The following is a 17,073-nucleotide window of genomic DNA, read 5'->3' on the forward strand; positions in this document are numbered from 1 at the left end:
GTAGATTGTGGAACTTAAGGCATAACAGGTTGAGAAAACTGGTGAATAAGAGGATAGGCATACAAACTGGGCTGAAAAAAACTGCTACCCATAAGAAGGTAAGGTGCAAGTTACTAATATGAATTATGCAGAACTTTAGGTTCAAGCTGCTGAGTCATTTCGTAAGATATCCCCGAATGTTGCCTCGGATAAAGGCAATTCCTCTGAAAATGTCCTGGCTAACAACAATTGAAGCAAAGTCTCGTACCTGATCTACACTCACCATGATGGTATGTGAGGCAAGTAGTGCAGAAAGGTATGTGGTCCTTAAAAAAAAAGCCACCCCAAGATCCGTTGCCAGAGAATTAGCCACTGCTGGTAGAACCCATGTTGGCACGAGGTGTAGTATTGTTAGATCCACCGCTAGTAGACCCATAAAGCTGACCTTTCTTCTTAAACTTTGCCTTACTCTTCATTTCGCCGATGGAAAATGCTTCTTTGATATTTTTGGCCTTGAAATTACTCTTAAATCCACTAAACTATCATCCACCACGACTAGTGCTCGCTTGCTTACCCTTCGCTGTCTGCTTTTCCTTCTTCCAATTAATCACTTGTTCAACCTGCTGAGCTGTGTGGAAAGCTGTCTCATAAGTGACACCGTCACTAACAATGGCATAAGTGCACAACTCTGGATTAAGGCGAGAAATAAACTGCTTTCTCTTCTCATCAGCACTATCTCGAATACCTGGGCAATACTCTACCAATTGCCGAAATTCTCGCTTATAGTCAACAACAGACATATGCTCTTGCTTAAGAGCCAAGAACTCTCATCTCCTAATAGCTTGAACCTCAGGACTAAAAAAAATTACTCTTGAACTGCTATTTGAAGAGATCCCAAGTCCAAACCTCATCGGCCATAATGTTGCAACGCTTCGTCTTCCACCAATTATTAGCGCTGTCAACCATGAAGAAAGTAGTTGTGCTTACTCTCTAGTCCATCGGACATCTCATAACTGATGCGAGAATTATACGCACACAAATTAAACCCTCGTTTGACAATTGTAGTAGAATGGATAAGTGAGGGATCGTTCTGGACCGGGGATTAGGAGGGATTGCTAAAACCTTGGAAACTGACTCAAAAACGTAAAAACAAGATAAAACACTAAACTAGACTCAAAGAATGTGAAACTAAACGTTAAAACACTAAGACAAACCAAAAGACTCAAAATGCTTTAAAAACACAAACTAAATTGATTTCTAACTAAATTGAACAATAAAGTAAAGGGGGATTGGATTTGGACGACTTTAAACTAAAAATGGAAACTTGGAAATAAAACAAATTGTAAATATGGATTTGACGGAAATGAATGGATGGGAAGCTAGCTAAGGGGTTTATCTCCACATATGTTATACTTGCATACAAAACGATGTCTAATTGCTTTTCAATAAACCATGAATTCTCAACGCCCCGGGTTAATTAGGTCCGCTTAAATTAACCGTCAAGTTTTCCTTAAGTTAATGAATTGGATGATTGCATACGACAATCCAAAGCATTCCTCACAAGTTCCCTACATGAATTGCATAATAGAGATACAAGCAAGAATCATTAAGCATCATGAAAACTATAAGTGTTGACGAGGCATTCGTTACTATGATTGCATGAAACTTATGCCAAGAATATGTTTAACACGATTGTTTATAAGCAACCTCCACTACTTGTGAATATAAGTTCATAACTATTACGTGAAACTCACTTATATTCTAGCGTCAAATTCATGCATGAAAATTAAGCGTTCATTCTTAATAAACATACATAAATAGGTTATCAATTAAACAGTTAAACAAATTGAATTCACAACTTATGAAACGTAATTAAAAGTAATCAAATCATATTACAAACATAAACATAGTTTCGAATCACCCCCTAGCTAAAGGGGGTTTATTTCCTCATACGTACAAAACAAAGAGAATTGAAATTAAACATTGAAATCAAAGAAACGCCTAAACATTCCAACAACTCAATCTTGAATTGTATGAACGTTTAGGCCCTCTTATCTTCCTCTTTATTGTAGCATAAGGTCTAGGGATAGTTGGTTGGGGGGATGGAAGTGTTGGGAAATTATGGAAATGGATGAGGAGTGGTGGAAATGGAAGATGGTTTTTGGATTCTAAGGGAGACTCACGGCTAAGGAAGGTGGATGTGTTTGTGGTGTTGTGTTGTGTTGTGAATGAGATGATTTTTTGAATGAATGAATGCAAGGGTATTTATAGGAGGAGTGGAGATGTATATGGCTATTTGTTTAAGGTGTTTGTGGTTGCAATGATGAAGAATTGCATGTGGAAATAAAAGGGAAAATGTGGTGAAATGATGAAGTAGGAAGGTGGAAATGCATGTGAGATGTTGGAAAGGAAATGGGAATATGAGTAGGCCATGGCATGGGAGTTGTTTTGTTGGTGTAAATGTGTCATGGTTGCAATGATGAAGAATAAAGGGTGCATGTGGGGTGGAATTGAATGAATGCAAAGTGAATGAATAATGAAATGAGTTAAAGAGGGAGAATGTGGTGAAATGATGAAGTAGGAAGGTGGAAATGCATGTGACTTGTTTGTGGAATAAAGAATGAATGGTGGAATGATGAAGAGTTGCATAAAGAATGCATGTAGGGTTAGCTAGGTTGGCTTTGTTTGGGTGCATGTGTGTTAATGGTGGTTTTGCATGTGAATTGATGGATTGTTTTTGATGGAATGGATGGTTCTTTGCATGGCTTTTGAAGTGATTGTGGGCTTTGGTATTGGAAGGAAATGCATGGCCTTGGGGTTGGTTTAAGAGAGAATGGGCTAGGCCCTTTGTTTTATGTCCAAAATGAATACAAGGCCTTCAAATTCATCCAACACTTTGGCTCCAATCATATGCTATCCATTCCAAGCCCAATTTTGCTCCAAAATGCTCCAAAATGCATCTTTTTGCTTCCTTAGCCATATGAACCTAAAAACACACGAAAATTGCTTAAACTACTAAAACAACTATGAATTAACAACATAGATGCACGAAAACAAGCTAAGTAAGTCGCCTAAATATGTTCCTATCAATAACCTCAAGGACATCATCCATGTGCTCCAACCAAGATTCAACTTCTTCCCCGGCTTCACGACCATCAAGAAAGTAGGCACCATGACTGATAAGCACATATTTTATTACTTATTTTACCCTAAAAGTTACATTTTATGATGATATGTTGGATTTAAACAAGAGGAATTATATGACTTTGAGTTTTTATAGTCATACTTATGAATAGGATCAAAATCATATTAATTTCTTAGTTTTAATATAATCATGTGGTATGTTAAATGCCTATGACCATGATTGAAGTGTGGATTATGGATTTAAGATTTAGAAAATACATGTGGCTTAAATTTGTTTTACTTCAATCTCCTTGCAAGTTACTTATTGGAATAAAATTGGAGGATGTCCATTTGGAAAATACAATTACCGTTTCGAATCAAGTAGAGAATTGAAGAGGGCAATATGAAGGTTATGGTTGTGGTTTTAACCTTCGTCAGTTACAGAGAATGAAAGAAGGAAGTTAAGGGGAAAGACAAAAGAAACCAAAAAGAACAGCTGGAGTTCAATTGGCATTAATTTGGAGATAATTGGGGCTGCTCATTATGGAAGAAATGAATGAAAGAGGGAAGAAGAAAAGGAAGAATAAGACAAGCAGAAGAAGGAAGCAAAAATGGGCAAGATAGAATGAAAAAACAGAAGAAATGAGGGAAGAAGAAAAGGAAGAATAAGACAAGTAGAAGAAGAAAGCAAAAGCGGGCAAGACAAAGAAGGAACAAATGGCTGATTAATATAGTTAATTGGCTGGTCATTATTCATTAAAGAAATAGAAAAAAGAAGAGGAATTAAAGTGAGGCAAACTGCTCATCATTCAACAAGGAAAGAAAAGGAGAAAAAGGTTGCGACAGGTAGAGATCAAGGGGAAGAAGGCAGCAGTAAAGCAAGAGATTTTCAGGCTTTTCTAAACTTATTTTTCTTTCAATTTTATGAATTCAATAATATTTCCAATTATGTTCCAGAACTAATTTATTTTCACTAGGGCTACAATGTAGCCTAACTATGAATTCTTAATTTCTCAATTTAATTATTTATGAATTTTTCATTCACTTTGAGTATCATTTTGCTGTGCTTATGAGCTTAGTTTTAATCTTGGTGATTGGCCACCACTTTGGTTTGAGTTGAGTGTATGTGATGCAAGTTAACGCAGATATCATGTTGTTAATTCGGTTTTAGTGTCTTGCATAGGGTACCATGAATTCCTTAATGTGGATGCCATACATTAGGTTTCATGCGGTCTCTTAAGTAGTTCACAAATCGTTAATGAACTTGTGTGTGTTTAGTAATCTAGATGACACAGATTGTTAGCACATATGAGTATACATAGTAATCTAGATGCCATGGATACTATATGAATTAAAGAAACTAGACCGTCAATTTGGATGATTACTCATTAATAATTAACTGTAGGAATTGAGTTGGATTGGTTATGGTGAATCGGATGCTCTAGTGTCTATTGTAATTGATTTATAATTTGATTTCTTTGTTGTTCTTGTCATTTATTTAAGCTCATTTGATTATTATTTACGTTTACAATTTCAAAGTTCTTTCTCAAATCATCAATTTTTCCATTTCAATTCAAGTGCAATACAAATTAAGTTAGATAATTAGAATTATTTCAATCTTAGTTGGAATGATCTTATGCTTACCTACTATACTACTTTACGATTCGTACACTTGTGAGCATTAAAATTTGGACTTAATTGGGTTGATTTCAGTTAATCTAATTTTGGCTACAATGGCTCACGGCAATTTTCGCCTAAGTGCGACCACGATTCACATTTGGAATCAGTTGGGCTGATGCCTTAGTTAATTGTTGTAATCCCGGAATAGGAATACATTCACACCTAGGCGGCATAATTTGCCAAGTAGACATTAAATAATTAGCACAATTACTTGCATCATACAATGCAAATGTATGTTTTCCCTAACCATGCTTTGATACCAAACTGACACACCCCGACCCCAATAACACAAGTTATAGGCCCATAATGTGTTGGCCGACACTAAATTAACCATATGACCCCATTGAGAGATGACATCATAGACCAACTTAATGACAAAGCCATAGTAAGATATTTATGATGTGCAAGAATTTGAACAAAAACATTTATCACTAAGAAATCCAAAGCTTCTACAAGTTCACTTATCAACCTCCCCACTTGGGGACACAAATTATCTCGGGATTAACTCTCGTTATTATCACATCACATTAGAGCAGCTAGAAGTTTCACACAACTATAAACACATAAAAGTGCAGTGTTACGCATAATCAAAAGTGTGATCATACAACTATTACAAATAAAGATAAAACTCAGTAAATGAACCATCACCCTAAATCCAAATGATGAACGCCTCATTGCCAAGCCCACTCGTCACCACCGGTGTTCTCTTTATTCTCTTTACGTCCTGAAGGGGTCGACAAAACAAAATGTGAGTGGACCAGTTTTATCACATTTAAAATCATTCAACATGATAGCCCCTATTTTGAAAACATATAAAGTGAAAACTACATACATAGTAATACTAAAATAATAGTAGTCAAGATCAACTCAATCTTGCTCATCATATCAAAGAAAGTAAATCAATCACAAATAACGTAATGTATAGCAAGCAGGTGAAGTGACATCTACCTAATCGATATCTAGCGTCTAGTAGCACATTCTAGCCTCTACTAGAAAGAAGGTACCTGCAATAAGTCATACGGTCATAACTTGCTATATATATGATAACCATGCAGTGAAAATAAATCACCAATGATCTCAAGATACCATCTAAATACAATTCAAGCATAAGTCTTATAAGACCCCGAAATATCACCTCTTTGAAGTGGACATAACAGAAGCCCGCACCCTATGGCAAGACTTAGAGTGAATTGAAAGCTAAGCCTAACCTCAGAGGACCAATCTAATCACGTGATTCCCCGATATTATCAAATACAAAATACTCAACTCCGGAGTGAACCAGGTTAATCTAGAGTACAGACTCCACCAACCCTTCAGGTACTAGGTTGCGCATGCTAGCCTCCACAGTACCTTCTGGGCCACGTGATGTGCCAGGTGACACAGTCTGGCGCAGCCACTCCTCTCACCCACGACGGAGAACAGTCAAAGTGTCCTTCTCCGATGTGGCGTTCGTATGTCAGATCAGTCACCTCGTCAGACCCTTTATTCCCAAACATGCAGGAGAATGTTGAGTGACGTGGACCAACTTCGCAGGAGGCCTATAAATATGCATGTTGACCCCTTACCACATGTGAGCCCATCACACCCCAGAAATACACTTTACACCACTCTACAATCATTGACTTAAGCATCGGGAGCCTCCATGCCGAGAACGGCACTCAGACTCACGGTATTGGCCTGTTCTTCATCTACAAGTTTCATTCCACGGTGCTGGAAAATCGGCTCCAACAAGTCTTATCAAAGACTAACATAAGTAATATGCATCCGCATATAAAGGCATATAAATATATATATATATATATATTTATATATAATCGTAAAAACATTTAGGTTTTCAAAGGAATCCACTCAGAAGTAAAGCGTCCCTCCTCAATAGGCTCTTTGCCTAAACTCTTTCGATCCTCTAATAAGCTTATAATAATCATATAAAGCTAAGTTAATCTTTAATCAACATTTTATGGAAAATTGCCAAAAACTACAATGAATTTGCACAAATGGATCGTGTCATGTGATTCAGAACACCGAAAACCCATGGCTAGGTCACGGGTCCTGCACGTGCCGCAGCGATTGTGTCATGCACCGTCACACGCCGCCGTGGGCCATCAACGTCGTACTCGCTGCCGTAGTTCGACGAGTAGACTTCACACTTGCCATTGTCGGTATGATGAGGTTTTAAGTGAGTTAACGGAATATACCTGCTCTGATAGTAGATAACGGAATCTCAGTTCCTGCTATTAAGGTTAACAGATGATCATCACTCGTCACCATCGCTGGTTGCCGGATTCTCGCCGAAAACAGAAGAAAATTCCAGATTTCAATTAGGACCAATCCGAGCTCGACTAGAAAGATTTGAATGCCAAAATTTTTGTAATTTAGTCCTAAATATGATCAGGAACTTACCTAGACCCTTTTTAGGACGATGAGAGGTTAAATCCACCTCGATTTCAACGAGTGAAGATAAAAACTCACATGCAACTAGGTGAATTACCTGGGTTCGATTCCAACGGGGTCCGTGCACCACTAGTCATGAACTCGCCGAAGTTCGTCCGTTCACACTCGCCGGGAACTAGAAAAAGATATATGGTGCATGCAGGGGTTAGGACTTGATTATGGAGTTCAAAACCTCATCCCAATTATCACAAAAACAACTGGGAGAGAATAGACGTACTAGGACACCCACCGACTTCAAACTCAACAGCATTTCACCGGAATTCGTCGATGGGGCTAGGTTCGAAGGTACAGAAAATTGCAGAGGTTCCCTCGAGTTTCAACATAAAACTAACACAACGGGGTGAAAAACAACATGATTAAACCCGGAAATTCAAAGGATAGACAGCGGCCTCACCTTGTTAAGTTTGAGAGCTTCAAGCTCTCGGGTTCAATGGTGTCGAGTTCCACACTGCACCGATCTCACATGCAAGACTACCATTGTGATCCTTGCATCCCACAGTCTTCGAATATGTAAAATTTAGGTTTGATTTGTGAAGGTAAGTGAGAGAGTGAGAGCTTTCTTCTCTTGGTGCTAGAGAGCAATGTTTTAAAAAGCTCGCCTTAGGGTGCGCCTGGGCGCCCTGTGAGACTGGACTTGAGGGTTGCCGCCTCTGTTTTGAGGGAGTGGGCGGAAGGCGTTGCCAGAGCTGCCTAGGCGTGCCTCAGGGGATTTTTATTTTTTATTTTTTTACTCCCAAACCCAAATTTTGGGTAGGGTTTTAATTGTCTCATAGATCTTCCTTGCACTATCATCTCTTTGCCTTTTTTTTCTGATTTTTATTTTTTTATATAATGGATGTGTGTGTTTTCTATGTGCATTGTTATATATGTGCTTATTGTACTTTTCATCCTCTATTTTATATATATAATATATGTGTATGTATGTGTATGTATTTATAATATGTATGTGCTCAGAATGATTATTGATTAATAATCTTCTTTTTTTTTAATGTAACATGTGTACGCTCAGTGTATATATTAAAAAATTTAGATCTCATGCCTAGGCTGGGCTATTCCTCGAACGCCTCGCCCACGCCTCACGCTTTTAATACATTGCTAGAGAGAGAAAGTGAGTTCGAGAGAAAGAGTTTAGAAAGAGTGTTCTGAAAATGAGGGAAGAGAGAGGAACGGATGTGGTGGGTTTAATCCCGCTTAAAATAATTTAAATAAAATCACCCAATTACCCTCCATAGTTGCAAAAATAACAATTATGCCCTCCTGGTCTGTTTTCGATGTTGAACTACCGTTCGAGAAAATTGTAATGAAATTTAAGAAAGTATAAGAATATAAGTTTCGAGTTGAGGCTCGAAAATTAATTAAGACACTCACTCAGGTAAATTAATCATTTCACATGTCTTGAGAATAAAATACAATATTTCAAAAAAAAAGTTCGTAACACTTTTGGCATCGAAAATTTTTTAAATGGGTAAAGTCAAACATAACTAATGAATTTGCTGATGTGTATTCTAGTTAATGAGTTTTATTCGAGTAAAAAACTTATATTGAGTTTTATGTCAACAAAATTAAGTCTCAGATACTAAAGTCATATTTTCAGTAAAAAAAATCTTCTAATGGCTCCAGTTCTGTTTTACGCACCTTTTTTTTCTCCTAGTCCATGCAGCTGTTTATTGGGGCATCAATTTCTTGTGCATTTCTTTCAACACCGTTAGACCTCAGTCTTTTACGAGATCGATTCTCCTCATATGAGAGTCTCACCTCGTCTTGCGTAAGATTGACATCCTTGTCATAGCCCCGCCTTTTACGAGATCCATTCTCCTCAGATGAGAGTCTCACCTGGTCTTGCATAAGATTGACATCCTTGTCATACCTCTGTCTTTTACGAGACAGATTCTCCTCAGATAAGAGTCTCACCTTGTCTTGCATAAGATTGGCCTCCTTGTCATACTCACTGGAAAGTGTCATAGGATTGGAAAATTCATCGACTACATTTTCCTGCTCCAGGTAGACCCCTATTTTCTGCACCCTGATATGAATATCGTCTGTACTCCCGTGTCCTACAAAGTGCGCACCAACATTTATCTTGTCCCCACCGTTCACATTGAGCGTATTGTTTGATAAACGTCCCAGCCAAATATAACTTTCATGGCTATTTAGTACGGTGGCATACATTGGACAGCTTGAAATCTCAGTTTCTTTGGTACGATTTTCAACACGGATGCAAAGTGAATCACTAGATTGGGAGTCGTCGCAAGAATAAACGATGCACAGAGTCAACGCTTTTGCATCATCACCAAAACATTGCGGCACAACTATTTCTTCCTTAGGGTCAAAGTATGTAAACCCTGATGGAAGATCATTTCCGGGGATAAAAAGAGAAGAAACTATTTCATCCTTAGGGTCAACGCATGTAAACCCTGATAGAAGATCATTTCCTGGACAAAAAAGATCACCATTTCTGCTCACACCCCATCCCTATGCCATGGAGTAAGATTTGTACAAAAAGTTAATAAATGCATGTATGGATAAGCTGTATACGGATGGGTGCAGAGAGAGAGAGAGAGAGAGAGAGGACCTGTAGGATTGCTTTTCTAAAAGCAGCAGTGAGATTGGTGCACCCTTCCATATGAATCCTTCTCATGGTGTTTAACGACTTATGCAAGCCTAGAATCTTAGTGAGTTTGGGGGAGTGATTCAGATGCAGTTCTACCATACTCAACATTTCTGAAAAATCTGGCATCTTTTTCAATGCAATGCACTCATTCGCTTTCAGGATTTCCAAATTTGTTGGTAAATCTGGGATTTCCTGAAGATTTTTGCATTTTGCAACAGACAAATACTTAAGGTTCTTCAATTTTACTACAGAGTGGTGAATCTTGGACAAACGCTTACAGGCTTTGAGTATCAATATCTCAATATTTGGGATTCTTGAAAAGTCTGGTGATTGTTTCAGGTGATCACAATAACCAAGATTGAGAAACTTCAACTTTTCAAGTGACTGTGAGACAAAAAGGGAAAACAAGTATCAAAATTCAAATAGAAGAGAGAGAGCATGATGTTGGTATGTAAAAAAACCAAGTGGAAAGAATTGATAGTTTGGTTGGGTTTGTATCGTACCACGTTGTCATTCCAGACTTTTATATTGCTATAACTCAGGTCGATGTCAACTACGTTTGGTTGATTAAAATCTTCTGGTATGGCCTGCAGAGGAAAGTCAGACAAACTTAACCATCTTAACTCTTCAGGAAGATGTTTGCAGTCTCCAGTGAACTTTACACCTCTTATTTTGAGTAATCTCAGGTTCAGCATCTTTCTGAATGCTTCTGTACTGACGCTAAGCTTGTCAGGTTCTAAAAAATCTAATGCGATTCCTTCAATTTTTTTCTTTTCCTGTTAGAAAGCAAAAGAAACTAAAGTAAGACAAGGGTTATTTGCTTAGACTTTAACCAGTGCAGAGCACCAGTACTGGATCAGTGACAAGAGTTTGCTTAGACATCAGTTTTGTTTGAACAATCTAAATTAGTCATGTGTGTTACAGGGATAATTTTCAAATAATTCAGTAAATAAAATCAGAATCTTTTTTCTCATTTATTACAAACATGTATTAAATGCAATTTGATTAAGGATGTACTTACACATTTTTTCGCCAATACGTGTTTTACATCCTCATGATGCCACAATCTACAGCGACTTTCAAGCTTCTTAGGGGATTTAGCACGTACGATTTCTCTGCCCGTGTCTCGAATCAAACAATGCATCATCAGATTGCCTTCTGGATCAACAGTTACAAGGCATCGCTCCTCGAGTTCCTTAATACCTATTGCTGGATTACTGTCACACCCATCCAATATTGCCAGGACATGGTGCTTGTTCATTCCAATAAAGAAACAGGATATGTCAAGGAATATATCCTTCACCTTGTCATCAGTAAGCCCGTCATAACTTACCTTAAAAATTTTGTGAGTTATGCTAGGCTGCACTCTTTTCCATTTTTTCAATGCATCTGTCCATTCACTTGTGGTTTTTGTGCATAGGTAAGAACCTACAGCTTCAAGTGCAAGTGGTAAACCCCCACAATAATCAACAGCTTCTCTTGAGACCTTGCGATATCCTTCATTAGGAGAACTTTTTCCAAACGCATGCCAACTAAGGAGCTCAAGAGCCTCCTCGTTATCCATTGTTGGTAGAGAACATGCCTCATCCACCACTTCAGGTGTCTTTAGCAAATTTTGATCTCTTGTTGTTATAACAATTCTACTTCCTGGACCAAATGAGTCACGTTTTATAGCTAATGCATTTATCTGTGCCACACTGTCTACATCATCAATTATGACAAGAACCCTTACGTTGCCAAGTCTTGTTTTTATCTTCTCCGTCCCTTCATCGACTGTACTCACATTTATGTTGGCCGATCTCAAGATTTTAGACAGAAGCATGTTTTGCAAATCAACCAATTTCTCATTTCCCACATTTTCAAGAAAACATGCACCATCAAACCTGTGCTGGTATGTGTTGAAAATGGCTTTCGCAATTGTTGACTTACCTAGTCCGCCCATCCCCCAAATTCCAATTATGCGAACAACATTTGATCCTCCAACATCTAAATAATTACTGAATTTTTGCAGGCGAGAATCTATTCCAACTGGATTTGTGGCTACATTTAAGCATCCATTCTGCAGTTTTATAGCGATCTGCTCAACAACTTTCCTGATAAACCTTGCTTCACGCCTGGAATTAAAATTCATAATTAAGAAAAAGTAAGATTTACTAGTTAAACTTCTAAACATTCATTAGGAGTGTGTAAGAGTCGAATATACTAGTTAAACTTCTAAACATTCATCACCAACACACTAATATCTAGAGAGATAGATCAAGCGTTTATATATTAATCCTCGTATCAGAGTTTCAAAGCTTTGCGATTATATTTTGAAAAACAGAACGATTCAAAGAATTACTTGTTAAAGGAAATAAGCAAGTTCCTACCCGTTATTCACTTGAAAATGCTCGCCGCTCAACTCTGCAGCTGCAGTAAGAGCCTTTCTCCACTCCCGGACCTTTTCTTCCGTAAACCTTTGTTCATGGTTCTGAAACGCGGTTGCAAAACTACCAGTCTGATGCCTGACATCTGAAGGATCAACATCGTAGAAAATCGGGAAAACAAATTGACCCTTAGTTCTTCTGCACTCCATGATCTCCACCAGCTCCTCAAGACACCATCTCGATTCCGCATACCCCTTTGAGAACATGATGACAGCAAGCCTGGACTCTTTGATTGCTTGCTTCAGTTTTTCTGTTATAGGATCCCCTCTAGGCAATTCGTCCTCGTCCAGAAAGACATTGAACTCGTAGTCTTTTAATCTAAGGTAGAAGTGGTCCGTGAAGCCCTTGCGTATTTCACCTCTAAAGCTCAAGAACACGTCGTACTTGCTGCCGGGGTTATCCATCTGTTCACCGATCATGTCTGATCGGAACTGCAAAATGGAACCAGGGGCAGATGGTTTTTGAATCGAACTAGCAAAGAAAGTCAACTACACATTGACCCAAAAAAAATGAACCTTACAATAACCCTAGAATCGCTATTCACATACTCTCTCTCTTTTCTTTGTTTCTTTTTTTTTTTTTCCGGGTATAAACGGTTAATATTATTGCCATAGAAAATTTACAAAACAAGGCTAACAATGGCCCACACTATAAATACAAAGCAAAAATTGACATTACAAACTACATGTCAAGGGCCTAAAAAAGGGCTAAGGCCCAAAAACAAACACCGAAAGAAAGCCCTAGCCTTCTGCTACATCCGCCGCTGCAACACCACCCGATCAGCAGAAACCATGGACACCAACGAACATCAAAATTCCGACCAATTAACGCCTTAGAGATGGGAGGAAGGAAGACCCGTAATCCATCAATGAAACTCTCACCGAACTCAACCTCCAAGTAGAAGCAAACAAAGAAACTTGCCAATAAAGGCAGACCGAGAGAAGAAGGTTGTGCGGAAACCTGAGCCAATAAGCATACCGGAGCTCTACAAACCTTCTCAACCAATCATTCATATACTACAAGATGTATTTCAAAGTATTTACATTTTTTTTAACGAATGTATAGTTTTAATTACTTATTTGCAAATAAAAATCCATGAATTAGAGGCTGTGAATGCCAAGTTGTCATCTCCAACTTGCAAATTGTTGCTGCCATGAGGTTTGCTATATATTTCTTAACAAGTTTTTTCACTGTTCTCCTATATGATAAAATCAGGTACTTATTTACTATTTGAAATTCGAATTTCATATAAATAGTAAAAAGCCACTAGGAATAGAATAGCCGTGTGGGTGTGGGTGGATTAGGTCCCAGGTTCGTGGCCTGGTGTGGGTGGGGTGGGGATTAAAAAAAATAAAATGTAGATACAAGTATAAGGAATGTACGCAAATGTCATCTATTGACCAAATTGTACCACCATCAATTTCACAATTTGTTTGCTCAAGTTTTTATTTCAAACCATGGACACATTATGCCCTATCCCAAATATAATAGAATTTACACTATCACATTTTTAATTTAATAGGACTAAGAGAAAAACTCATAAAGTATGGAGAATAGTGAGAAAAACACATAAACAAATTGACCCTTAGTTCTTTTGCACTCCATGATCTCCACCAGCTCCCAAGACACCAACTCAATTCCGTATACCCCTTTGAGAAAGTGATGACAGCAAGCCTGGACTCTTTGATTGCTTGCTTCAGTTTTTCTATTGTAGGATCCCCTCTAGGCAATTCGTCCTCGTCCAGAAAGACATTGAACTCGTAGTCTTTTAATCTAAGGTAAAAGTCGTCCGTGAAGCCCTTGCATATTTCGCCTCTAAAGCTCAAGAACATGTCGTACTTGCTGCCCGGGTTATCCATCTGTTCACCGATTATGTCTAATCGGAACTGCAAAATGGAACCAGGGGAGGGGCAGATGGTTTTTGAATCGAACTAGCAAAGGAAGTCAACTACACAACCTCAGAACCACCATCGGCAACTGCTCTTGTCGGCTCCGTTTGCAACTGCTGCATCGTATCTTATGCATCTGCTGGTGAGAGCTTGTAACTGGTTTCGAATTCCATGCTTTCCTGAAGCTTTCTTTTTCTTTTTGTTAATAATTTCGATGCTTTTCTGCCCCAGATTCCTCTGCTTTACTGATTAGAGTTCCTTTTTGCTTTTTTGAAGCCAAACGAAAAGCTCCTTTGGCTTTTCCGTTTTTGCTTATTATAATAATATTATTGTTAGTGATGTAGAATAATTTTAGATTATAATATATTTATATATGCTTTTATATTGCTTTGTTGATCGCTTAGTATAAATTTTACTTGTAATGAACTTTAACGAAAAACTTTCGGTATTATTTATTTTAATGAAAACTATATTTTTACACTAAAAAGTCAATTCTGGTACTATTTACTTTACCTTTTATTTTGTCCTTATCGTTAAAACTCAAAGTTTTCAAGGCATTTTTGTTAGTTTTCTTAACATTTTATGCGATTACTTTGGATTGATTATTACAATTTACATGTTAGCAATTTAGGAAGAGAGTTGTTATTAGCGCTCCAAAAATTTCATTCTACGCTCCTCACAAGTGTATTTTTCTTTCTAATTATAGAAAGTTTGGAGTGCCAAATGAGATTTTAGAAGTGTTAATAACAATTTCCTTTTGGAAAATGATCATGGTACACTGTGGAAGTATGTCAAAAAGCTCGAAGGAGTGGGAAATGGAAGAAGAGGTACTGTGTTCCAATGCAACTACTGTCAAAATATTTTCAGAGGATCCTACTCCACGGTCAAGTTTCATTTGTTAAAAATGTATGGGAATGGGATTGTCTCTTGCAACAAGGTTACTGATGAAGCTTTTGTAGAAATGAAAAAGCTAGTTCGAGAATGATGGACTCTTTCTTTTTATTTTTTAAGTAGTTTGGATGTTCTTTTTAGTTTTTCAAGTTTGAAGACTAATTTAGTTGTTTAATGGATTATCTTTTTAAATGTTTGATGTTTATCGAAATAAATTTGAACATGAATAGTATATTTGAATGCTTATTTTATAATATTTAGATATATTTATTTATTTATATTATTTTTAATTACCATATCACTGTTGTATCGTGTCTTCATTTTTAGAAATTTGACGTATTCCCGTATAGTGTCGTATCTCCATATTCGTGTCCATGTCCATGCATCATAGTGCCTCAGAGATGGGAGAAAGGAAGACCCATAATCCATCAACGAAACTTTCTCCGAACGCAACCTCCAAGTAGAAGCAAACAAAGAAGCTTGTGAGAGTCCCACAAGTGACGTTGCCAATAAAGGTAGACTGAGAGAATGAGGTGGTGCGAAAACCCAAGCCGATAAGCATACTGGAGCTCTACACGCCTTCTTAACCAATCATTCCTATACTACAAGATGTATTTCAAAGTATTTACATTTTTTTAACGAATGTATAGTTTTAATAACTTATTTGCAAATAAAAATCTAGGAATTAGAGGCTGTGAATGCCAAGTTGTCATCTCAACTTGCAAATTGTTGCTGCCATGAGGTTTGTTATATATTTCTTAACAAGTTTTTTCATTGTTCTCCTATATAATAAAATCAGGTGCTTATTTATTGTTTGAAATTCGAATTTCTTATAAATAGTAAAAATCACCTCTGAACTCTTATTTCGATGTAATCGTAGGATGTTGTAGCACAATTGAATATTTGGTTGAAAAATGTAGATAAAAGTATAAAGAATCCGCACAAATGTCATCTATTGACCAAATTGTACTACTATCAATTTCATCTGTTTGCTCAAGTTTTTATTTCGAACTATGAAATATCATAGCTTTCATTATACAATCTATATATTGTTGTACGCCTAATTCACTAAACAATATAAAGGGCATAAAGAGGGTGCGGTGGCATAGAGAGAAAGAGAGATGTGTAACTGTGAGGTGTTTGTTATGTCATCCCATTATGCCTTTATTTATAGTAGTAAGGAAGGTAAATTCCTTACCATAATAGGATTACAACTCTAATAGAATAATATCTAGTCAAAGAGATATCTCAGATATTATAGGATTTACACAATCACATTTCTAATCTAATAGGACTGCAACACTCCCCCCTTGAGTGTGTAAATACTCAAGTAAATGGCGCATCAGGTCTTCAACGGTGAAGTAAATACACTTGATGAAGTCATCGGCACAATGAGTGAATGCGAGTTTCAAAACAACGGAAGCATGCATAAAAGGTAAAACTTACAAAACCTCGTTATGGTAAAACCCAAGGTGGGAGAAAAAACCCATAGACTAAGGAGAAAGGTGAGAAGTTGCACTAAGTCAAAATTATACGTCTTCTGGATGTAAGTAAAAGAGCTCACAAAGGTATGACCAGCCCAAGATGGGTGCCTCGTCAAAACCTAGTTAGGTAGCAAAAACCCAGTGGAAAAAGTACTCCTAATCGTAGGAAAAAAAGTACATTAAGATCAAGTGAGTATACTTTTGGAAACTTCCGTTGAGTTTGACAAAATTTCCAAATAAGAACGACAAGCATTGCATATGAATAGTTAGGCATACCAATTCCTCAGACAAGTTTCGAGAAAGTAGACTTCGGCAGAGACGTCATGTAAAGGTCAGCAAGGTTGTTTGGGATCGGCTTGCATAACTTCAATCTCCTGATGCTTTGCTGATATGGTGTAGACGCAATATCTCTTGGCGTTGACTTCGTTGATGTATCATGTCTTTGTCGGGTTGACAAATGCGGCATAGTCTTCATAGATTGTCGTTAAGACTCAACGATGGATGAAGACATCTCATGTACTTCAAATATGCTCAATAAT

The 17,073-nt window shown here is 37.5% G+C and overlaps 1 protein-coding gene across 2 annotated transcripts; it reads right to left on the bottom strand.

Moving 5' to 3' along the window:
* Positions 1–5,192: 5,192 nt before the first annotated feature.
* On the bottom strand, positions 5,193–12,804 carry LOC103939107 (disease resistance protein RPV1). Of its 2 annotated transcripts, XR_007257153.1 has the most exons (7): positions 12,214–12,804; positions 10,866–11,958; positions 10,348–10,620; positions 9,806–10,228; positions 8,869–9,705; positions 5,731–5,786; positions 5,193–5,506 (listed from the first exon to the last, which is right to left on the bottom strand). XR_007257153.1 is itself a non-coding variant. In XM_048580973.1 (6 exons), exons 1-5 carry the CDS (start codon positions 12,687–12,689, stop codon positions 8,881–8,883), a joined length of 3,090 nt encoding a protein of 1,029 aa, XP_048436930.1. In that variant the 5' UTR covers positions 12,690–12,803; the 3' UTR covers positions 5,193–5,506; positions 8,869–8,880. The 2 variants fall into 2 exon arrangements, 1 of the variants encoding a protein (XP_048436930.1); XM_048580973.1 differs by lacking the exon at positions 5,731–5,786 and having other exon boundaries at positions 12,214–12,803.
* Between the last annotated feature and the right edge of the window lie 4,269 nt (positions 12,805–17,073).

The sequence above is a fragment of a genome, unplaced genomic scaffold (genome assembly GCF_019419815.1).
Source record: "Pyrus x bretschneideri cultivar Hongxiangsu unplaced genomic scaffold, Pyrus_bretschneideri_v1 Contig16, whole genome shotgun sequence".
NCBI lineage: Eukaryota > Viridiplantae > Streptophyta > Magnoliopsida > Rosales > Rosaceae > Pyrus > Pyrus x bretschneideri.

Excerpts from the sequence above, each read along its gene's own strand:
- LOC103939107 (XM_048580973.1), bottom strand. The coding sequence starts at position 12,689 with ATGATCGGTGAACAGATGGATAACCCCGGCAGCAAGTACGACGTGTTC. Across the intron at positions 10,229-10,347 it reads AAGTCTGGAATGACAACGTG|TCACTTGAAAAGTTGAAGTT; the intron begins GTACGATACAAA and ends TTTGTCTCACAG. Across the intron at positions 9,706-9,805 it reads TTAGAAAAGCAATCCTACAG|GGATGGGGTGTGAGCAGAAA; the intron begins GTCCTCTCTCTC and ends TCCATGGCATAG.